Source organism: Leucoraja erinacea, chromosome 25 (genome assembly GCF_028641065.1).
Source record: "Leucoraja erinacea ecotype New England chromosome 25, Leri_hhj_1, whole genome shotgun sequence".
Classification (NCBI taxonomy): Eukaryota; Metazoa; Chordata; class Chondrichthyes; order Rajiformes; family Rajidae; genus Leucoraja; species Leucoraja erinaceus.
In genome coordinates this window covers 25,006,438-25,032,410 of record NC_073401.1, presented here as the reverse complement: position 1 = coordinate 25,032,410, position 25,973 = coordinate 25,006,438, and the positions used below count along the sequence as shown (strand labels likewise).

At 38.3% G+C, this 25,973-nt stretch overlaps 1 protein-coding gene across 1 annotated transcript in view; it reads right to left on the bottom strand.

Moving 5' to 3' along the window:
- Nucleotides 1–25,973, bottom strand: part of unc119.1 (unc-119 homolog 1) — a 34,100-nt gene that overhangs the window by 6,629 nt on the left and 1,498 nt on the right. Inside the window, exons 2-3 of the mRNA XM_055655266.1 lie at nt 2,756–2,869; nt 479–587 (exon numbers count right to left, since the gene is read on the bottom strand). Of these exons, the coding sequence (XP_055511241.1) occupies nt 479–587; nt 2,756–2,869 (223 nt within the window). The remainder of the gene's footprint in view (nt 1–478; nt 588–2,755; nt 2,870–25,973) is intronic.

Here is a 25,973-nt window from a genome sequence, read left to right as displayed (position 1 = left end):
CCATTGAAATAAAACTAGTCCCAAGGTTTGTGGATGATGGCAGAATAATGGATATGCCACCCATTACCAATCGGTGTTGAAAACAATTTTGCCCACAGGGTCCAATTCTGAGCTTCCAGTTCTGTTTTAAACCTATTCCATTAAGCATTGCAGCAGTTCCATTCAGTAGAATAATTATTCCCTCAATTTAAAGGCAGGACTGAGCATGACAATGTATGTTATCTTCCATAGTCAGGATTGTGAGGTCAACTCTTCTGCCAAATCTACTTTAGCTGTGTAAGAAGGCAAGGTGGGTGAAGTATGCTTTTCCATCTCTCAACAATAGGCTGGAAAAGGAATACACGTACTCCAAGATGGTGCTGGATATTTTCTCTAATCGCTGATATCACGCTGCAAACAGTCCAAACACGACTGTATGCATATGCCACAAGTAATTCTGACTCAATCTTAAGCGTGCAAAAAAAAGTGAACAACTCACGTTGCACCAACTGTTCTCAGTCTCAAGAAGGCAGGAGTGAACTGGTAACGAACAAACCGTCCAGAACTAGAATCCGTTCCGCCATTTTCATCGTCCTCATCTTCCAGCTCTGACAAAGTAAATTTGAAATTCATAGAGTACAGTAATATTTTGTAAACGCCCTGCTGCAAATTAAATAAAAAATCTATGACAAACTGATTATGACAAATTAAAATGCGATACAAGTAGACCACTGATTTTCCAGCACCCTTTGTTCCTGACTCGTGCCTGATTATCCGTCTTGCCGGATCAACGGTCACATAATAATAATACTTCAACAATATTCTAACCCACTAATTATATAACCCCCCCCCCCCCCTCCAATGTCTCTAAAACACCAGGAACTGCCAGAAATGTATATAATTATAATAATTAAAAACAATTAACTCTTTCGATACGGAGGCGGCATGTCTGTAAACTCATTTACATGTATACGTGAAAGAGCGCACGCCACGTGCAATGTCATCTGTGGTCGCCCAATGAACAAGTCTGGCAGTGGTGGGAATTTCAAGTGCTCTCTCCTAATTTTCCCCACCACCTCTATAAAATTTAAAAACACATGTTGAGAGCAAATTGTTTTAATTGTATGCAAGTCTCCACACCCCTAAGGGAGATCAGCCCATTTGGAGCAAATTTAACATTAAACTTGTATCATTTCCAAATAAACCAAGATTACTCTCCAATAATCAGCCTCACAATCAAATTAAATTTCACCCATGTTCTAATTTAGGCACTTTATTCCTAGAAATATATAATCCGTCTTCGTAATAGTCTGTTTAAACATTAAAAATTGGAGCTGGTATAGTCTGTGTGTAGCCTGTTGAATCTGCTCCAACATTCTGTCAGTTCATGGTGGGATTGATGGCTGGACATGATTCCTCTTTCCTGCCCTATTCCCATAATCAGAATTTCAGGTCACTGACCTCTCACCAGAACAGATGAAAGGTCATCAACCAACAACTTAAACTCTTGCCCTATTCCATGGCTGCAGCCTTACACAGTGTTATACTGCATTTCTCGGTTTTATTTAACAGTGTCACATCATTTAAATCTTATTACCATTGATTCATGTAAGACGTATAACATAGAATGAGGCCATTTAAACAACTACATCCACTCTGGTGTAAGATAAAGCTTCCTCACCTCATTCTTCAAGAGAAACGCTTAGTCCATATCGCTTCAATTCTCAACACTTCAAATACACACCCACTTATCTTTCAAATGTAATGACATCTGCACTAAAAACCCTTCAAGTCAGAGAGTTCCAAACTCCTACCCTCTAAGAAATATTCCCTTCCTAATATTCTTTCTACACATAATTTAAAAACTATGCTCCCTAGTAATATATAATCCATCATTGTAATAAACATGTCTTAAACATTAGAAACGAGAGCTGATATGGGCTGTGTGTATATCTATGGAAAACTGGTAGTTCGTATTTATTTGATCTTGATCCCTCAATTTGTTTTTAAAACACACCCACGTCACTCTTGAAAAGAAAATACCAAACGATCAGACGTTTCCACACTGCAGCAGTTTTACAGTCCTGACATCACTGTGCTGGGACTTCTGCTGTTCATGATACATATAAAGGTACACAGGTTGGCTGGTAAGTTTGCAGATTACACCAAGATCACTGGGGTCTTGGACTATGAGGAACACTGCCAAAGTATACAGCAGTGTATAGATTAGCTACAGAAATTAATGGAGAAATGGCAGATGGAGTTTGATCCAAGGAAGTATGACATTATTTAATCTTTTGAATGCTATTGGGCACATCTTATCGCTTATAAACTAGCAGAAACCAGGAAGAGGTGGGAAAAAATTTAAACATTAAGATTGAAAATACCTGTACTAAAATACTAAAACATAAGTATATTGAAGGAGAAAAACTGGACATGAAGAGATTATATTTACATATTTAAATAAGATCCAAAATTCAAAGCATATATTACAGCAATCGGATTGCTACCAATTTCCAAACAGTTTTGTTATATTTATTTTTCACCATCAATTTGGCAAAGTAGAACATAAAAACTTTCATCAAAATGTCAAACGCACTGAAGCCAAAAGTGCCATGTATGTAAAGGTGGATAGACACATCATGCAAACAATGAATAAAACTATCACTCTCAAAACTGGCACCATCAAACTCAAATATTGAATCACATGAAAGAAAGCTATCAACAATCTTTTGGCTTTAAAGATTGTAGGAGCGCACTCACGTGTGTTACATACCAGAGGATGGTGGCTTGGCAATTTCAAACAAAACGGTCCCAGTTTCCATATCTCGAATCTTAAACCGTGTGAAGTCAATACCATAAATGTTGTCTTCGGGCTTGCACAAGTAGGCTGGAAAATAATTTTAGTTGAAAGTTTGTCTGATGTAACAAAGTTACCCGAACTTGCAGCACAACTGAAAAGTATAAAACATTTTGTTAAACCTAATTACTCAGCTCAATTAATCAATATTTGTCAGAGAAAATAGTCAAGGCAGGTATAACATTTAAAAGACATTTGGACAGGTACATGGATTGCAAAAGTTTAGGGGGACATGGGACAAACAGAACTAATTTAGATGGGGCATGGACCAGTTGGGCTTAAAAGCCTGTTTCCATATTCTATGACATAATTAAAATGACTTTGATCATGCATGGCAAATTCAAACCAGTATGTACAGCACCCTCCATAATATTTGGGATAAAAGACCCATCATTTATTTATTTGCCTCTGTACTCCACAATTTGAGACTTATAATAGGAAAATAAAAAATAAAAAAAATCACATGTGGTTAAAGTGCACTGTCAGATTTTAATAAAGGTCATTTTTATACATTTTGGTTTCACCAAGTGTTTATACATAGTCTCCCCATTTCATGGCACCATAATATTTGAGACACAGCAATGTCATGTAAATGAAAGTAGTCACGTTTAGTATTTTGTTGCATTTCCTTTACATGCAATGACTGCTTGAAGTCTGTGATTCATGGACATCACCAGATGCTGGGTGTCTTCTCTGGTGATATTTTGCCAGGCCTGTATTGCAGCCATCTTTAGCTTATGCTTGTTTTGGGGGCTAGTCCCCTTTCAGTTTTCTCTTCAGCATATAAAAGGCATGCTCAATTGGGTTCAGATCAGGTGATTGACTTGGCCACTCAAGAATTGACAATGATTTAGCTTTGAAAAACTCCTTTGTTGCTGTAGCAGTATGTTTGGGATCATTGTCAAGTCAAGTCAAGTTTATTTGTCACATACACATACGAGATGTGCAGTGAAATGAAAGTGGCAATGCTCGCGGAACAACAAAACAACCAAACAAATTATAAGCACAATCATAACACACATATTATTTTACATAATAAATAATAGAAGGAAAAACGTTCTGTACAGTTAGCCCCTGGTGAGAAAGGCGTTTACAGTCCGAATTGCCTCTGGGAAGAAACTCCTTCTCAACCTCTCCGTTCTCACTGCATGGCAACGGAGGCGTTTGCCTGACCGTAGCGGCTGGAACAGTCCGTTGCAGGGGTGGAAGAGGTCTCTCATGATTTTGTTTGCTCTGGAGTTGCACCTCCTGTTGTATAGTTCCTGCAGGGGGGTGAGTGAAGTTCCCATAGTGCGTTCGGCCGAACGCACTACTCTCTGCAGAGCCTTCTTGTCCTTGGCAGAGCAATTCCCGAACCAGATGGTAATGTTCCCAGACAAGATGCTTTCCACCGCCGCTGCGTAGAAGCACTGTAGGATCCTCGGAGACACTCTGAATTTCCTCAATTGCCTGAGGTGGTAAAGGCGCTGCCTTGCCTTACTCACCAGTGCTGAGGCGTGTGATGACCATGTCATATCCTCAGAGATGTGGACTCCCAGATATTTAAAAAAGTTCACCCTATCCACAGGATCCCCATTTATACTCAATGGAGTGTACGTCCTCGGATGATGTGCCCTCCTAAAGTCCATGATCAGCTCCTTCGTTTTTTTGATGTTCAAGAGGAGGCTGTTCTCCTGGCACCAGAGTGCTAGATCAGCCACCTCCTCCCGGTAGGCCTTCTCGTCGTTGTCTTGCTGTAGAATGAATTGCCGGCCATGAGTTTTGAGGCATTTGTTTGAACTTGAGCAGATAGGATGTGTCTATCCACTTCAGAATTAATTATGCTACTACCATCAGCAGTTGTATCATCAATGAAGATAAGTGAGCCAATACCTTCAGCAGCCATACATGCCCAGACCATAACATCCCCACCACCGTGTTTCACAGATGAAGTGGAACGCTTTGAATCTTGGACAGTTCCTTCTCTCCTCCATACTTTGCTCTTGCCATCACTCTGATTTAAGTTAATCTTTGTCTTATCTGTCGACAAGACCATTTTCCAGACTGTGGTTGCTCTCGAGTACTTCTTGACAAACTGTAACCTTGCAGTGTAGCCTCAGTATTTATGCTCATGAAGTCTTCTGCAGACAGTGGTCATTAACAAATCCACACCTGACTCCTGAAGAGTGTTTCTGATCTGTCGGACAGGTGTTTGGGGATTTTTCTTTATTATAGAGAGAATTCTTCTATCATCAGCTGTGGAGGTCTTCCTTGGTCTGCCAGTCCCTTTGCGATTAGTAAGCTCACCAGTGCGCTCTTTCTCCTTAATGATGTTCCAAACAGTTGATTTTGGTAAGACTAAGGTTTGGCTGATATCTCCAACAGTTGTATTCTTGTTTCTCAGTCTCATAATAGCTTCTTTGACTTTCATTGGCACAACTTTGGTCCTCATGTTGATAAACAGCAATAAAAGTTTCCAAATGTGATGGGAAGACCGGAAGGAAAGACTAGGTGCTGAGAGCTCTCTTATACCTGCATGAATGAGGCAATTAAACACACCTGAGCAATTACAAACACCTGTGAAGCCACGTGTCCCAAACATTATGGTGCCCTGAAATGGGGGGGACTATGTATAAACATAACTGTAATTTCTACATGGTGAAACCAAAATGTATAAACATACCCTTTAATAAAATCTGACAACGTGCACTTTAACCACATGTGATTTTTTTATATTACAAATCTCAATTTGAGGAGTACAGAGGCAAATAAATAAATGATGGGTCTTTGTCCCAAACACTATGGAGGGCGCTGTACTTCAAACCCTGGATCAGGCTGGAGAAAAATTGCAAAAACATTATTCAAGAGCTTTGTGCTAACTATGGGAACAATTTTTGTCATGACTATTTTTCTGCAAATTACTTTTGAGGTTTGCAGGCTACAAATACGACTGAACTCTTAAATAAAAATGGAATTACTGAGGTAGGGAGGTTGGACAAAATGTAATCAGTCATGTTGTGCACACTTTCGGTACAATGGAATAGATTTGACCAAAGACAATTCCTATCATAGGTTTCGTGCAGGAAAATTGTACTAAAAACAGATTGGCAATGATTTTATTGAATCTTACAGCTGGAAAAGAAGCTTCTATTTCAAATGTTCTCATTTCCCAATAAATGGCAAGGCACTCTTCATGAGTTGCATTCAATTGAGAACACATATTTCCTGCCAGCATCTCACTGTGTGCAAACACCCTGGCAGTATTCAGCTCCAAGCTGAGGTGCAATTTTTTTTGCATGGTGCAAACTAATCTTTCAACATTCCAAGAAGTAAAGCAAGATTCTGCAGATGTTGGTCACAAAACAAGCTATAATCTTAATGAACAGAAGAGCAGATATTTAGGCTGAATCCTCAGGAGCTCCAGTTTCCTCCCACATTCCAAACACTTGCAGATTTGTAGGTTAATTGACTTCTGTAAATTGGCCCGAGCGTGTAGGATAGAACTAGTATATGGATGTTCGTGGTTGGCCCAGATTTGATTGGCCACTGGGCTTGTTTCCACACTGTGTCTCTAAAACTAAAAAAACTTTTTTTAAATTGCAGTAAGGCCATGCTGTTGTTGAGGAAGTCCTATTTATGGTTTAGTATTGCACTCACAACACAAGTTAATAGTTTCCAGATTCTTTGAGTCATTTCTTGCATAACTCTTCTCACTGTACTCTATGATCCATGCTTAATACTGACTGAAAGATCTCTCACTTCAGCAGTAGTGACTCACTTTTTCGAAGCTGACCTAGTTGTCCATAAGACCATTTCACCCTCCACTTTCAGATTTCTATTGTTAGTTAGGGGAGCTGAAAATAAACTTCCTGTTGAATGAAATTTGAAAGCTTCACAATTACTGGAAATATTTTGGCACCATTGTAATGATTCAATCTTTTTTTTTGATGTTTGACATTTGCAAACTTGCCATTACAAGGGATCAAAAGTATCTGAATTCCAATGTGATAATTCCAACATAATTGAAATCACTGGACTGGTTTTGCTTCAATGTTTAGATAGAAGACTTGGATGAAATCGATTCACTTTGAATCTGCAATTACATTGCATTCAACAGTGCATATAACATTAAAAGGCACATATTAGTTCCATTTTCATGTAAATACTTACCAAATCGATCTAATTGCTTCACCAGAATATTAATCGTCAGCATTTTCCAGCATGAAAGCTGGTTTATTTTGTTTCAACAGTAAATTTGGATTATAGCGTATGAGCTACCATAATTTATTATATTGCATTCAGGACCATGGCAGAGACAGCATTTTTAAAAAGATGATTTAATATATTTGATTCAGATGATATTTGTAGAAATCCCAGGAAATATTTTATCATGGAATGTACAAAAAAACATTAAACTTCAGCTTTAAATCTGATGACTAAATCCATTAATAATTGCCGACACCAGGCTCCCATGCCAAGATATATTAAATACATTCGACAAAACATGGAAATGCCTTTCTTGGTACAAAGCATAATACGTTATATTTCCTGCTTGGTACAGAAAGTATATTTTCTTCAGGTACAAGAATCCTGTTTTTTTTTTAAGAAACTATTTTCTGCAACCTTGTGTGTGCACCCGATTGTGAACAGACGTTATATCTTTCCTCAGCATCAAATATTATAGTGGTTTACCTCCCAAAGCAATCCTGGTATCAAACCTACCCAAGAACTGATTTCACAAGACTATTTTGACTGTAAACCGTTACGGTTAATGGGAGTTCTACAAAGGGGGAAAAGACATTAATTCTGCTTCTACAAATTAAATGACGATTTGTTCAAAAACAGCTTACATGGCAGGTGTCTCTTTATTTAGAGCAACTTCATGAATGGCACATTTTCGGGGGAACCAGCTCAATCACCAAACAACTCAAGTTCTTTTTATTATGAATTCTCTAAGCTGCCCAATCATTTGCTGTATTTACAGCCAAATCCAAATACACCATTCTGCAAACTTAACTTTACTTCATTTCTCCACAAGGCAACTTTAAAAAAAAAATCTAGTGTATTCTATTATATAGGACATGGACATCCAAGACTGTTCAGAGCTTTTGTTTAAATGCAAAATAAAAAGGTCTGGATTAAAAATTCATAATTACAATACTTATGTTTCTTTACCCAGTTAACCATGACAATGATGATCATTTATGCTTCATTACAAAGTCCAGGTTCTTATGGCGGATGGGGAGCGATATCATGAGAGAAGACGAACGACAGTATGTCCAACATCCAGCATTCATCGAATGTTACAGAAAATGTCACAACTATTTTCTGCCAAATAAATGTTGCTACTTTCCATAAAAATCACCTAGAATACACCTTCACTCATCATACCTTTTCAACAAAATTATTTAATTTCATTTCCTCACCTGCAACAATCCATCTTACCATTCATGAAAAGCACCACATAAATTCCATTAATATCTTTTTAAATTATTAAAACAGCTTATCATTGCTCAAAAACAATTTACAGTGAGGAAACATGGCTAACAAAATAATATCACCTATAAAATAAGAAAAACTTGCTCCAGTCAATGTTCCAATGAAATTGAATTATCTTAAATCATGACACAATGTGGCTCACGTTGCCTACTTCATTGTGGTGTGTACAGCTCAAAAAATGTATTTTCCGATGCGCAAACCTGTGAATGGGTGATATACATAATTGCACTGCAGGATACCTTTCAGTTTGTGGAGGCATTCTATAACCACAATTGTGCTTTACTGAAATTGCACATAAACGACTGGTTTTGTTAACCATTAAATTGTCATGACCCGAGTCAAGGCTGATTAATATCACAATGGATAACAACATAGGGCACTGAACTGGATTCTCTTGCCACCCAGCGAGATTGCAGCAGGTATTTGGAGTGACCTCAAACACTTACTGCAAGGTTATGTTCAGTACTGATAAGGAATCAAGGCTCATCAGACAAAGAGGATTTCTGAAATCCCAATTAATCAGCATCAGGTTTTTAGTTTAGTTTAGAGTTACAGCGTGGAAACGGGTCCTTTGGCCCACCGAGTCTGCACCGACCAATGATCACCTGTACACTAACTCTATGTTATCCCAGTTTCACATCCTACACACTAGGGGCAATTTACAGAAGCCAATTAACCTATGTACAAATTCTGTACTGACACCACCCATCCCGGGTCTCTGGCATTGTGCAAACATATTACAGGGACTGACTGTACCAAAAATAAAGCTCTGTGATGGATTCAGATACATGGTTTTGCAAATTTTTTTGCAAGAATTTCAACATAATAGAAATTGACATTAGTTTTCTCGTTCCAACTTTGCCCAATTCATTAAAAGAATACACCACAAACTGAAGTTACTTTGCATAGAGCAATGTTTAAAAAATGTAGAAACACTTTCTTCAGTTCTGTTCTCCGGAGATGCTGCCTGATCTCCTGTGTTACTCCAACCTTTTGTGTCCTATTGTTTAAAAACAGTTACCTTACCAGAAGATGGACCTCAGCAATCAAAACACTAAAGACCACAGATGTTGGGACATCTGAAAAAGTAAGAGAAAACACTACAAACACTCAGTAGGTCTACCAGCATTTGACTAAAGGTCTTCAACATGAAGTCTATGTCTCTTTACACTGATATCATCTGACATTGCATTAATATTCCTTTCACACAGTTAGTTACAAGGATTGATGTACATAGAATGAAAGTAGGTTAAAGATAGAGAAGGAATGGGTGACGTTTCAGGTAGAGACGTCAGACTAGCAAAGGCAGATTCGGGTCTCGACTCGAAACGTCACTCATTTCTTCGCTCCAGATATGCTGCCTGTCCTGCTGAGTTACTCCAGCTTTTTGTGTCTATCTTTGATTTAAGCCAGCTTCTGCAGTTCCTTCTTATACCTTTACATGAAAGTATATCATCTGGTTCAGGAAGTGAATTACTGGTCACTTGCTGAATGCGTGAATGTTGCATTAGTTTTAATCATAGAATAGTATAAATTTGTTCCAATGTGTTACACAAAGTTACATATTTCTGCTGTGAATTTTCTTGTTGCAACATTGAATCTCAACCTCCAATTTAACTTCTCAATGGAATGGAACAACTCAACAGGACTAACAGAAAACTGTTCACCCTATGTCACCGCTACTCGAAAGTGAAGGACACACCAACCTCTGTGGTAGAGCTGCAGTAGAAACATTGCAAGTCATTGGTGGCTTGATCACTGAAGCAAATGAAGGATTGTACAGCATCTGCACCATTAAGACCTTGCTGTACAGTGACAATAACTGCCCTCTGACAATAACTGTTCATGCCAAGACCCTGGAAACAGTCCTCTTCCCATACATCAGGAGCTGTCCCGCTGAGTTACTCCAGCTTTTTGTGTCTATCTTTAATCTGCAAAGGCAGATTCAAATTAGCATACTGTCAAACATACCATACACAGGGTACAATTAAATTCCTTGTTCACACACACCTCATAGTAAACAGTACACATAAAGTAAAGATAAATACAAAAATAAAAACAAGTGCAAAACAGCAGAGTAGTTCAAGTTTACAGAGTGAAAAATATTAGCTGTGAGCTGTGACGCTATTCCCTAGATTGATGTCTGGGCTGTTCTGTAATTCTCAGCGCCCCGAAAGTCATACCAATATCAAACTTGACTTTTTAGTATATTGAAGGTTATTCTTGAAACCTCAGATCTGGACTTTAACAGAGTGGGAGTTTCCCTAATCATCTAAGGTTTCTGGTTAAAATCGACCTTAACATACCAAACTAAAGAAAAATGCACCAATATGTTGAACTGATACATTTCTTTTGATTTCCAATGAATCCACATACATACCAGACAATAATACATTTAAAAATCAGGCCAGAAAATGAAACTCAAGCTTCAAATTTTAAAACTTATCTCACAGGGTAAAGTTAATTATTATACTCTATTAAACGCTGAAGGTAAATCTATAGCAATTTAGGAATGCAGAGCCTATTAATCTGAAACAGAGCTTCCTTTCTCTCTCATCCAGATTAATTTCACCTCCTGGTTGCTAATCATTTTACCTCCCCTCCCCATGTTGACTTTTCTGTTCTTGGCCCCTTCATCGCCAGAGCAAGGCCACACGCAAACTGGAAGAACAGTGCCTTGTATTGTGCCTGGGTAGTCCACAACCCAATAATCTGAACATTGAAGTCTCCAATTTCAAGTCATTCCCCATCCTCCAAGGAACGCATAGAATTATAAAAGGACTGGACAAGTTAGACACAGGAAAAATGTCCCATATGTTGGGGGAGTCCAGAACCAGGACCTTATTAAGAATAAAGGGGAAGCCATTTAAAACTGAGATGAGAAAAAACTTTTTCACCCAGAGAGTTGTGAATTTGTGGAATTCTCTGCCACAGAAGGCAGTAGAGGCCAATTCACTGGAGGAATTTAAAAGAGAGTTGGATAGAGCTCTAGGGGCTAGCAGAATCAAGGGGTATGGTGAGAAGGCATGCACGGGTTGCCGATTGCGGATGATCAGCCATGATCACAATGAATGGCGGCGCTGGCTCGAATGGCCAAATAGCCTCCTCCTGCACCTATTTTCTATGTTTTTATGTTTCCTAAGCCAGTGCACACACATTTCTCCCAACATCCTGCTCCCTTTCCCTCCTCTAGACACTCATCTTCCACCCTTGGCATTGCCAAGACCCCATTTCACTTTTATCCCCCTCAATCACCTTCCACCCATATCCCTCCTTCAGCTTCTTTTCCACCTCCAGCCTTTGTCCACCAACACCATCCATCTCCCCCCCCCATCATTTGCTAAGATCTGCCCCATCACCACCTCTCTTTTTCAGCTTTCACCCCAACTATTCCATCAGTCTGAGGAGTCCTGACCCGAAACGTCATCTGTTCATTCCCTCCACATATGCTGCATGACCCACTGTTCCCTCACTTTGCTTTTTGCTCAAAATTCCAACATCTGCAGTCTTTTATGTCTCCACATAGTGTGCATTATTCTCTTGATTCCAAGATAGGATGCAAGGGGGAAAAATGGTCGCAAGTGGCAATTATATTGCTACATTAAGTGTACAAAAATCAAAGTTTAAAAAGGCTGCAGTCAATAAATTAATAATACATGAATATAATAATGCATAAAATTGATTTACAGCTGAATTTCCAAACTCCAAAATTTACCTAGGTAAATGTACTAACGCCAACTCCGTGACTCAATATTCAACTGACAGCCTACAATACTATGCCTTGAAAAGTGTAAGCTGCTTTCCAAATGTTACACTTTATTGCAAGTGGTGGCATAGGCTTACTTATTGCAGTAATATTGATCCAAGTGTTCTTCAACCCTCATAAAATCTTCCTGTGCCATGGACTTTTTGCACTAATATTGGGGTTTCCAACGTATTGGGTTTTGTTTATTATGTTATCTAAAAGCACTGTATTTATTGATCTGTTGTACTGCAACAAGTAAGAATTTCATTGTTCCATTGTCGGCACATGACAATTAAACACTCGTGACAAAATTAAGCTTCAATTTTTTTTTTTTTTTTTTAAATGGACCAAAGAATGCCCTTCAAATTTAAAGAATTCATCTACTAACTTCAATTCGAATAAAATGTTAAAAACTAATAGAAAGTATAGGGGAAGGAAGTTTGGTTGTGCTAGCAATCTCTTCCTCTCTCAATTGATTCAAATCAATCGCAATGGAAAGTTTGCATCTCATTCCCACCTACTGGAAGATTTTAATGGAGCTACTGTATGATTTATTCTATAAAGTTCCAGCAAACATCGCAAACCTCTGCCAATCTCATATTCATTGGCAATCTTCTTTATTAAGGCATATCAGGATGACAAATGCGAGGCTCTTTTTCCATCCCCAACCTTGACAGATTTCACTCTGAAGATAAAAAAAAAGCTTATAAAACATTCCACCTTTTCTTCAAAAAGACACACAAAGTGTGGCACAATGTTAAAGATAACAATATGGGAAGGGACAGCAGATGCTGGTTTACACCGAAGATGGACACAAAAAGCTGGAGTAACTCAGTGGATCAGGCAGCATCTCTGGAGATAAGGAATAGGTGAAGTTTCGGGTCGAGACCCTTCTTCAGACAGAGTCAGGGGAGAGGGAACCGAGAGATATGAAAAGGTACTTGGAACAAATTAATGAAAAAATTGCAAAAAGGCAGATCAAAGCCAACAACGATGATCAAATAAAGATGGAGCCCACAATGGTCCATTGTGGGCTGTGGGAAAGGTGATGATGAGTAATAACTGGGTTTTGAGTTCATCATGTTAGCAAAATCACTGACGGTAAAGTTCACAATTTAAAGATTACATCTGGTACTAAACCACTTAATGGTTTGGTTGAAACGCAAGAAGCAATTGGGTTATTTTAAACATGGATGCAAATATCAGGCAGGTTTCATTGGTCACTTTATATTAAGAGCTATTAATGTTTAAAGTGTAATTAAGATTTTAAGATATCAATTCTGCCACATTGGCCAAGATCAGTTTAGAAGAGTTACTCATGTGCAAGCTATATTTCAACTGATGCCATCATTTATGTTGTATAAACATATTTAGGATATCGGCTTACAGAACACAAAGCTGGCTTTCAGTCATTGCGCGGAGCAGAAGGATCCAGATAGCCAGACCAATGTTTTGTGGAATAGCTACCATTTACAATGCGAGTTGACTACAGATGACCTTTTGAAAAACAAAGAACACTTTGAACCAAAACAGAAAATGCTGGAAATTCACAGGAGGTCAAACCACATCTGTACATAGAGAAACTGGGTCAACATTTTAATTCAGAGATATTTTGTCTCCATTCGAAAAACATCAATGTTGTTTCTCTTTCCACATGCCTCCTGAACTTGAGTACTTCCAGCATTATCTGTTTCAGTTTTAGATTTCCAGCAACTGAAGTTGTTTTGATTAATGCTCAGAACCAATTGAGAGCTATCTTAAATTTTTCTTCCAAAGTTGGTCCACAATTGAGCAAACATTAAATCCTAAAAATCTGAAATCTTGACTTGGTCTTCCCTCAATTCTATCATATGAGCTATTACGAGAGGTAGGGCAAGTTGTGACTATTCCTTGGAGCACAGGAGAATGAGGGCTGATCTTAGAGCTTTTACAAAATCATGAGGAATAGATTGGGTAGACACACAGAGCGTCTTGCCCAGAGCAGGGGAACGGAGAACCAGAGGACATACCTTCAAGGTGAGGGGGGAGAGATTTAATGGAAACCAAGGGATAACCATTTCACACACAGGATAGTGGTTGTATGGAACAAACTGCTGGAGGATGTAGTTGAGGCAGGTACTATCACAACGTTTAAGAAACATTTAGACAAGTATATGGATAGGACAGGTTTAGAGGGATATTTGCCAAACGCAGGTAGGTAGGACTAGTGTAGATGGGATATGTCGGTCAACGTGGGCAAGTTGGGCCTGTTTCCACGCTGTATGACTCTATGATTCTGACACTAATAATACACCCACCCATGATGCTCCCTTAGCCAGAGTTCAAATAAATCCAAATCCTAAGATTTATTTGCTCGACAGAATCCCTCTGGGCCATTATAAATATCTACATTGACAAAATTGCAGTTAGAGTTCACGCATTTTCTTTCAACTATTCAAATGGTTTGCAGGCTGCAGTTAAAATTGGAAGATATTTTAACAATCACTTACTGATCAGAGTTCAAGTCCTAGCAAAGCAGGTGTGGAATTTGAATAATCTAGAATTCGAAAGAAAATATCTCGAAGTAATGCAAAAGAAACCACCAGCCCGAATTATAATGTCTTCCTGCAGTGTGTGGTTGATCCCTGACATGGCTTCACATTTAGGGATGAGCAATAAATGCTGGATTTGCCATATTCTGAAAAGTAAATTATACTGCTTCCAGAATTAAAAAAATACATAAATATTGAAGTGAGGTGAAAGGGTGGAATTGAAGAAAGTTTCCAAAATTGGGTATAAACATTGGTGAGATAATCTACAAGCAATTCTCAGTACTCTCACTTGCTCTTATGCAAGCTATATTTCAACTCAGTCGTTCATTTTGTATAAACATATTCGGCATATCTGCTTTAATTACCTGAAGTACATAATCTAATTCTAGTGCATTCAATACTTTATGATCTCTGCTCTTCTGTATAACCTGCTTCATATTCTGCAGGGATAAACTCAAGCACTCAATTCATGGATTAATAAAAACATGTCTTACATGGCATTCAACATCAACGTAAAGATCCGTCAAAATTATCTTCTCCGGGTGCTCTGTCAAAGACTGACATATCCAAGACTTGGCTTTACATTAACATTCCTCTAGTCATAGTTGCCATGTAAACTATGTTTACAAGCCATAGCTTGCAATAACCATAAACTACAGTCTCATATGTGCTATTTAATGGTGAATTTTACGGCCTTGCAAATACTGCTACACGTTCAATTGTAGATAAGCATACATCATCATACAGAAGTGAGGCAATAATTTAAGCTTAAGTTCATTGCAATAACTTTGCTGTTGCCTTAATGGAACTGATGTCTTCAAAAGGCTTCATGTGCATTATTATATGCATCTATTCATTGAATCCCAACAATTCATTACACCAATGGGCTTGTAAGAAGGAATCACACACAACGAAAAGGATGTCGATGAATAATAAAGTGTTTTTGAAACATTTACTGTACATGAGGATGTGTAGAGTGAAATATACTCTGTTTCAGCAAGTAATTACACAATGTTAAAGCTGATCCTCGGAAAACATACTGGGACTACATTGCCAGTAACACCTCCAAGCTCCTGGACAGATGGGTCTGCCGCAGGATCCTCAATTTTCTGACCCGCAGACCACAATCAGCCATGATTGGTGATATCCTTCACAATATTTGTCAACAATGGTACCTCGCAAGGATACGTTCAGTTTCCAAGTTTTCAGATAACACCACCGTGCTGGTTGGATCATGAACAATGACAAGATGGAGTACAGGAAGGAAACTTAGTAATATGGTGTTGGAAAAACAACATCCCCCTCACTGCCAACAATGAAGGAGCTAATCATCGACTTCATGAACCCTGTTGGAGTACATGCCCGATTCAGCATCAATCATGCCAAAGTGGAAATGGTCGAGGACTTCAAGTGCCTTGGTGTAAATATTACCAACAATGTCGTGAACCTACGACATTGAAGTGACAGTCAAAAAGACACACCAACAACTGTACCTCCTCAGGAGTCTGAGGAAATATGCCATATCTCCAATACCTCTTATAAACTTTGACAGATGCACCGTAGAAACCATACCTTCAGCTTGCATCACAACTTGGTTTTTAACAAGCTCTTCTCAAAATTGCAAGAAATTGCAGTGTTGCAGATGTATTCCAGGTTCTCACACAGGCCAAACTCCTCACCATTGACTCCATCTACACTTTACACTTCCTCGGGAATACAGCCAAAATAAAAGACGTCTCCCACTCCAGTCATTCCTTCTCATTCCCGCTCCCACTGAGCAGAGGACATAGAAGCTTGAAAGCAAGCAACACCAGACTCAGGAACTGCTTGTTCCCCTCAGTTTCAGGCTTTTGAGTGGTCCTCCCAGGGTGCAGTTCTATTCTCCTCAACCTCTGGGCAGACTGATTCTCTTCTGTCTCATTGCGGACCTTGTCTCTGGAACTGTTGCGTTACAACGCTGAGAATTATATTCTGCCCTCTGTTTCTTTTCCGTCACTCTACCTATTGTACTTGAATTTGGCTTGATTATATTTATGTGCACTATTTGACTGGATAATAGGCAAAACAAAGATTTTCATTGTACACGTGACAATGATAAATCTAAACTGAGAATATCCACACATCAGCCAAGTGTAGTTTTGGATTAGCAGCATCAAATCATAGCGTGACTATTCTATTGAAAGGTCATCAGCCTGGAATGATAATCTTGTTCTTCTCTCCACAAATGCTGCCTGATCTGCTCAGTATTTCAAGCATTTTTTGTTTCCTCTCATAATTCTATTACCTATAGTATTTTGTTTGGGGGATAAAGTTTTGATAGCTTGACAGTAAGCCGCGCATATCAAGACGGTCAGCAATTGGCCTAGCAAGTGACCAAATCCACAGAATGCTACCAACAAAATTTGCAAACCATGCCAATAGCTGTGCTAACTACCTTCATAAGGTCCAACAGAACATAATAGAGATATTTGCTGTGGGTATAACTGCTGTTGTTATGCAGCAATATCACCAGATATATGTTTTGATAACATAAACCACTGCTGAAATTGCTATAGTTTCACCTCTTGCAAGAATTTGTGTAAATTCATGACATTAAGAGTTATCTAGTCAGCTGCCAGCAAATGCAAACATGTACATTAGGTTTCTATTACCTTCAGACTTGCCTGGCATTTTTAAGTACCCTCGTCTTCCAATCTTAATCAAAAGCATCTGACGATTATGAGCCTTTCAAAAGGCCTTCAAAATGCCTGGCTGCTTATGACATTTCCATTGAGCAGCCTCCTCATGTTAAATTTAACTTGCACAATTATTTTGCTCCCTTTAAACAAATTATCAGGACTGCCATAACTACAAATGGGCTTACCACAGAAATTTAAGTGCAAATACACTTCGACTTTATATTTGTTTAAAACCCATAACTATACATACTTCACACCAATACCAAAATAAAAATGTGTTTTCAATCATCAGTAAAAATTTTCATTTCCTAAACAGGACTACCACTTAGGAAGTTAGGTGTGTGAGGGTTGAAGAATCATATCAATGAATCATAGCATATGTCACATTAGGCAGCAAAAAAAGGGCTTACTTTTCAATAACCAAATATCAAAAGATAGAACAAGAATTAGAACAAAAATCATAAGGGCAGGTTGTGTATGATGTAAGAAACTACATGGATTGTAGAGTGCTGAGCTGAAAGGACCAATGCTCAAAGAAAAGTACTAACTTTAAACAAAATCTCCTCTGTGGTAACTATAATCATCTGTAAGCACAACTTTCTCTTTGGTATGAAGGCAATGCGTTTCAAGAACGGTCTCCTGTAGAATTGATTCACTGATTCTGTGACCAATCACACTCCCACATTTAGCTAAATTTAGTTGAGCAGTGTTAATTCCATTGTGATTACTGTATTTTTAATTACAACCTGGTTCAGAACATTTGATAGCTTGCTATTTTATGGCATTCCAATTCTCTGACATTTAAAAATCCACTTAAATCAATCTTACGGTACTGTTAAATGACAAAATTCATGCTTCAGTGTAAAATATAGCCCATAAATGCACAGTGACTCATTGTGGGTGATATTTCAATTAGCTACCAAATGTCAAGTTAAACTTGTCAGGTGCTATCAATGAAAATAAGGCAAAATAAATAAACATTATTTTCTGAAGCCATGGGAAATCCATCAAGAGCTAATCCCAATTTCTTTACAATGTACAAAACCATCTTCCAACACTATACATAATGTGATAATATCTTAACGTCTGTATTTGTAAGAGCTGTTCAGAGATGATATCACATATAGGGGTTAATATCAATCTATTAAGAAAGCTGCCATATCCAACTCTCACATATAACATTAAACATTCCAATAAGCTGCAAACCAAGACCTCATCCATTTCAGCATCAGAAAAATCAATACAAACTGATTTGTAGCTAACACAGGATTAATACAGAAATTAATCATCAGTACAGCATGGTCAGAAAATATTTTAACCATATAAATTAAAGTTGGTAATCAAATTATCTCAGATGTAATTAGACTTTTCAGTACCAAGACATTAACAAGCAGGTTTTACCCAACAAATCTGCAAAGATCAAGGGCCTATTCAACAACTGCATTATTTTAATTTAATTTTCTCACCTCTCCCAAAGCTGCATCATCATGGCAACTCATGATGCATCATCCAATTAACCTTTGTCTGTATGTTTAAGAAAGAACTGCAGATGCTGGAAAAATCGAAGGTAGACAAAAATGCTGGAGAAACTCAGCGGGTGAGGCATACGGATTTTTTCTGTGTGAAATCTGTGTAGCAATTGTCAATGACTAATTAGCTAATTGGATATATCATCTGACCAAAAGCCTCCATCATACACAAACAGGTATTTTCTACAGGAACAACTACATTGCAATCAGAAGCGGATTTTCCCAAGTAACTAAAATGCAAGCACACCCCTCCTCAAGATACGTTTGGTAAACTGAAAGTAGGCCAGCAATGGATTCTAGCCTAAATGTCACAGATTAGGCAGCTCTGGAAAACATGGATAGGCAACATTTCAGGTCGGGGCTCTTCTTCATACCGCATCTGCAGGTGAGGGGAGTATTTGATTGGCAAATGGTTGGACAAAGGCCAAAGATTTTTAAAACGTGAGAGATTATGTAGTGAGGAAAGATAATGCACAAACTGTGAAGCCACAGCAGGGAATGTAGGGGAAAGGGAATGGAAATGGAAAAGGGTGCACATTAAGATGGGGCACAGGGAAAAAGGGAAAAAGGGGAAGGGAGAGAGGGTTGTTTGTAGGCCAGTTACCTAAAACTGGAGAATCCAATGATCATACCTTTGGGTTGTAAGCTACTGAGGAAGTGGATATGAGGAAGTGGAATAACCTAAATATCATTTGTTATCACGCGCAAATTGTGTTTTCTAACCACCATTTAGGTACACAGCAACCATTCTACTCACTAAGAAATTTATTTCGGATTCAAAAATTAAAATCGAGATCACAGCAGTTAATCACAAATTGAACTTTCGCCCCCTACTCGGTTTTAGAAAGCATAAATGGAGCAAAACGTTTAATTTGCAAAAATAAAAGCATTGTTGATCTACCTCCAATTATCACCAAGTAAACTATTGCAAAAATAGGCTCAAATTTGCTAACATAAACACCAATGAATGGATCACAATTTTTTTTAACTGCTTGGCTTCACACGCTTGCATATATTTTATAACAAGCAGGTATTACAGGTACAAAACCACGTTCCAAAACTTAAATAATCAGATGCAAATTTCAACAATACATTGTTTTATATTTTTAGCATCATGTCAATATAATTACTTTTGCATATAAATTTAATAAAACAAAAATAAAATATGTTAAGAATAAGCAGTGTGTACTGCTTTGTACAAGACATTGGTGAGGCTACACTTGAATAACGTGTTCATTTTTTGTAACCCTGTTCTAGTAAAGTTGTTAAGCTGGAAGGGGCGCTGAAAAGATTTAGAAGGATGTTTCCAGGACTCGGGGGGCCACGCTATAGGGAGTTTGAACAGGCTAGGACTTTCATTCCTTGGATCGCAGAAGAATGAAGGGTAATCTTATAGCGGTGTACATAATCATAAAAAAATAGATTGGGTAAATGCACAGTCTTTTACCCAGAGTGGGGGAATTGAGAACCAGAGGACATAGGTTTAAGGTGAAGTGGGTAACATTTAATATGAACCTGAGGGGCAACTTTTTTGTTTACACAAAGGGCGGTAGGTGTACGGAACGAGCTGTCGGCAGAGGTAATTGAGGCAGGTACTATCACATTTTTAAGAAACATTTAGACAAGCAAATGGATAGGATAGGTTGAGGGATATGGGCCAAATGCAGGCAGGTGGGACTAGTGTAGATGGGACATTTTGGCTTGTGTGGGCAAGTTGGGCCAAAGGGCCTGTTTTCACATTGTATGACTCGCAGTTTTAGAAAGTGGTTCTGCACCAGTAACCATACCTGCTCATTAAAATAAATGCAAAAGTACGAAGCCAGGTAATTTATAAAAATATCGCGATCCTTTTTTATTGGATTTAGGTTGTCATATCTGAATATATCCTTTTGTACTCTCTCTCGTTTACTAGATGGCAAATGGAAATAGATCAGCAATGCCTTTACTTTTGAAAATTAAGTGTCTTGGTAAAGAGGTTCCAATTGCCTTTCTGATCCCAAAGGCATGCTAGTATGTAGGCTATTTGGTGGGTGCAATGTTAATTGGCATGTGAGAGAATGGAAAATAAGTATAGGAATGGAGTTAATGGGAATGTTTTAAAAGCCAGTGCACATTTTATGTCCAAATGGTCTTCCTTTAGTATTATTATTTTTTATATTTATTTCTATTTTTTTATTGGGGGAAAAATAAAAATAAATATGGATACAGAAAATGTAAGTTTAGTTTAGAGATAAAACTAAAGACTCTGCCCACAGAGTCCGGCAGAGGTAATTGAGACAGGTACTATCACATGTTTAAGAATCATTTAGACAATCAAATGGATAGGATAGGTTTGAACCAGGCCCGTCGGCCCACAGAGTCCGTGCCGACCAGCGATCCCCATACACGTTTACTATCCTATACACCAGGGACAATTTACAATGTTTTACCAAAGCCAATTTACCTACACCTTAAACGGGAACACCCGGAGAAGATCCACACGGTCATGGTGAGAACCTATAAACTCTGTACCGACAGCACTCGTGGTCAGGATTGAACCCGGGTCTCTGGCGCTGTAACGCAGCAACTCTGCTGCTGTGTCACCGTGCCGCCCCCATGTGACATGAACGTCTGACGCTCCATATCTCTTAATATTTGTTTGTATTTATGTCTACTATGAATAACTTTACATTTGATCTCCATTTGCTTTGACCATTGCATGCATTTATTCATTTATTTATATTTTAATGCTTCATTTGCCGCTTGGCTTTGAGTTTCTGACAAATTTGAATATTGGTTTCTCACCCATCTATTTGAGTATTCAGCAATTACCTCGTTATTCCATCCTGTCTCCTGCAAAGCCTAATCTAGTCAATCATTTTCCTTCAATTCTACAATCTTTAACTTTAGTTGATAGTTTGTTTTGAGCAAGAGGCTTTCTTTATCAAATTCCTTCTGAAACATGCTATAAATAACCATAGATGTTCCCCTGTTCATTTATATATTCATGACCATAGCATGATGGTGCAGTGGTTAATGCCTCACAGCTCGAGAAACTTATGTTCTGACACTCCCCGTGGATAGACCAATAGCAACTATGAGGAGTTGATGGAAATATGGGGGTAAACAAAATGGCATTAGTGCCGTACTGGTACAAATAGGTGCTCGAAGATCAGCATCGACTCAATGGACGAAGATCAGTAGGACTTTACAAATGTATACATTTCTCACAATCAGTGTTACAGAGTGGAAGGAAACCATTTGGCCATGTCAGCTCTATGCTAGAGCAATCCAGTTTATCTCACTGCCTCACTCTCTCCCAGAGGCCTGCAAATGCACTTTAAGCACTTTGCCTGCATCCTTTCAAGCACTTTACCTGCATCCTTAAAAAAAAGTTGATTGATTTTATACATGCAAACTTTCCTTTGTAATTCTTTGTTGATTTTATATAAAGCAGAATTTTTTTCCAAGAGGTTTAGTCTTCAATTACAAACTTTAATTTCCCAGTAGCAACAAGTCTAACTGATCTACAATTCCCTGCTTTGCTTTTCTCTTTTCTGAAAACAGGAAAGTGGCATTACACAAACATCTAATAATAAAACAGCGAACAGCGCAGCCAAGGAACAGGCCCTTCGACTCACAATGTCTGTGCCGAACATGATGCCAAGATAAACTAATCTCATTTGCCTGTACATGATCTACATCCCTCCGTTCCCTGCATATCCATGTGCCTATCCAAAAGCTTCTTACACACTACTATCAAAAGAGAGCTCTAAAGAACTTCAGAAGATTATAAGCTTGGGTGCTTGCAATGTGCTCACTGACCCCAAAAAACAAAAGTATTTATAAACTACTTTAACATAGCAAAGCATCCCTAGTCTTTTCTAAACTGCATAATCAAAATAAAATTTGACAGCAAACCACAAAAATGAAAACATGATTAAGAGTGTGGCCAGTAGGGTGACAATTAAGAAACAGCTTCAAGAAAACTACAGGTAGACACAAAATGCTGGAGTAACTCAGTGGGACATGCAGCATCTATGGAGAGAAGGAATGGTGATGTTTCGGGTCGAGGCCCTTCTTCATAGGAAACTATGGAGAGAATCACGTTTTTTTTAGATTATGGAAGCTGAATGAAATGCTACCAAAGTGAAACACTTAAATTTAGGAAAGCTCAGAGGGAGAGAGTTGGAGACAGCCACCTCAGAGATGCATAGTGCTGGAAGAAGTGACCAACAAATGGAGAGGGCAAAACCAAAGTGTCATTTGACGGCAAGTACAGGTATACAATCTTTCTCACTCAGGTAGGAACTTATGATTATGAATAAATGGAATGATAAATTAAATGAGGCAAAGAAAAGAGGATCATTGATGACATCAAGATGACTGTGGATAGTATGAAGGAGGGTGGAAAGAAAACAAAGGAATATAAGGTACCTGTGGTGGTTTCTGGCAAATCAAGGGGATAAAATAAACAGACTTATCGATGGTGTGGTCCAAAGATCATCTAAATATTCAAGGAGGAAATTTCAATTCTCATGATTTAGAGGCAGTGGATGAATGAGAATGGGGTAGAGATAAGTTAGACAAAAATGCTGGAGAAGCTCAGCGGGTGAGGCAGCATCTATGGAGCAAGGGAATAGGTGACCTTTCGGGTCGGGACCATTCTTCAGGCAAGAGATAAGTATCATCAGCAGGTTTGTGGAACATGATAATGTATGTGCTGGAAGACTAAGATGGCCACTGTGGCAAAGAATACAGCTGGACAAAAAAAGAGCAATATATATCCTGTGACAAACACCATCAGTAGGGACATGAGAATAGATTTAACAGTATGGTGGCAGAACGGAAACTTTATTTTGGAAGATAAAATTCTGGGAAAGAGGTGTTACATCACATTCAAAAACATTGAAGAAGCAGATATTAAAGGTGATGCTGTTTCTAAGAGAGTTCACAGGTTAATGGAGATTATAATTGATGAAAGAAAACTTTTAATTATAATACCTAACATAAAAACCAGCGAAAAGTTGAATGGTTAGCAGTTTAGTGAGAATAATGTCAAAAGAATAACAGATCGATATGTGAACAAGATTAACTTGGAATGTAGCAGAGAGAGTAGGGAAAGCTACAGTGCCATCTTAATGTTTGGGACAAAGATCCATCATTTATTTATTTGCCTCTGTCCTTCACAATTTGAGATTTGTAATTTAAAAAAAAATCACATGTGGTTAAAGTGCACATTGTCAGATTTTATTAAAGGATATTTTTATACATTTTGGTTTCACCAGGTAGAAATTACAGCAGTGTACATACATAGTCCCCCTAAGGCTAAGGAAGACCTCCACAGCTGATGACAGAAGAATTCTCTCTATAATAAAGGAAAATCCCCAAACACCTGTCCAACATTCAGAAACACTCTTCAGGAGTCAGGTGTGGAATTGTCCATGACCACTGTCCACAGAAGACTTCATGAACAGAAATAGAGGCTACACTGCAAGGTTAGTTTGCCAAGAAGTACTCAAAACAGCAACCATAGTTCTGGAAAAAGGTCTTGTTGACAAATGAGACAAAGATTAACGTATATCAGAGTGATGGCAAGAGCAAAGTATGGAGGAGAGAATGAACTGCCCAAGATCCAAAGCATACCACCCCATCTGTGAAACAGTGGTATGGGTGTTATGGCCTGGGCATGTATGGCTGCTGAAGGTACTGGCTCACTTATCTTCATTGATGATACAACTGCTAATGGTAGTAGCATAATGAATTCTGAAGTGTACAGACACATCCTATCTCCTCATGTTCAAACAAATGCCTCAAAACTCATTGGTCTGCAGTTCATTCTACAGCAAGCCAGTGATCCCAAACATACTGCTAAAGCGACAAAGGAGTTTTTCAAAGCTATAAAATGGTCATTTCTTGAGTGGCCAAATCAATCACCCGATCTGAACCTAATTGAGCATGCCTTTCATATGCAGAAGAGAAAACTGAAGGGGACTAGCCCCCTAAACAAGCATAAGCCAAAGATGGCTGCAATGCAGGCCTGGCATTGCATCACCAGAGAAGACACCCAGCAACTGGTGATGTCCATGAATCACAGACTCCCAAGCAGTCATTGCATGCAAAGGATATGCAACAAAATACTAACTATGACTACTTTCATTTACATTACATTGCTGTGTCCCAAGCATTATGATGCCCTGAAATGGAGGGAGTACAAGTATAAACACTGCTGTAATTTCCACATGATGAGACTAAAATGTATAAAAATGGCCTTTATTAAAATCTGACAATGTGCACTTTAACCACATGTGATTCTTTATATAACAAATCTCAAATTATGGAGTACAGAGACAAATAAATAAATGATGGATTTTTGTCCCAAACATTATGGAGGGCAATGTATTAGGTCAGGTTTAGAGCTGGTGTAATCTTAAAGTTTGATTCAGTATTGGTATCGATGATGCAGAGCAAGGGGGCAAGTGGCAGAAGCACTTGACAAGGAAGCTTCACATTTAGAGTAAAATAATTCCATTTTGCACATTATTGTGATGATTGGAGAATTCTGGTTCAGAAAGATTCAATAACAATTCTTCCTTCAGGGCCCTAGGATCTGAACCATCTGGGATTTGTTTCTTGTGTCATTATTTTCTTTATGACTTAAATATTTTAGCCATTTCCTTTTCCTTTTCCAACAGTATTTTCCATGAGATTTTCCTTTATGGAAAGGATAATTGTAATCTAATTTTTCAACATGTCTGCCATTTCTTTGTTTTTCAAGAACAACATTACATCATTTATAGAGTACTTCTCCCTACTGCTCAATTTCCTCCCACATCCCAAAGACCTGCTGGAGTGTAGGTTAATTATCTACTAAAAATTACTCTTAGTATAGGAGGGTGGCAGGAGAGTTGGGAGATTTGACGGAATAGGGAAAAAGTGGGGGAAACCAGACCAACAGCAATGCTCCAAGAACAGACAGAGATTCAATGTCCTGAATGCCATTCTATGTCATAAGAAATTATGGAGGACCAAACCACCTTTATTTTGTAAAAATAAAAATGTTTAAGATCATTGTATTGATTTTGATATTATCAATTTCCCTATTTTACTTTGATATCCATCCTCTGCTTCTTTTTCAGGGCCCACATCATATTAAATTGTTTTTTGATTACACAATGCTGATCTGTTTCATAC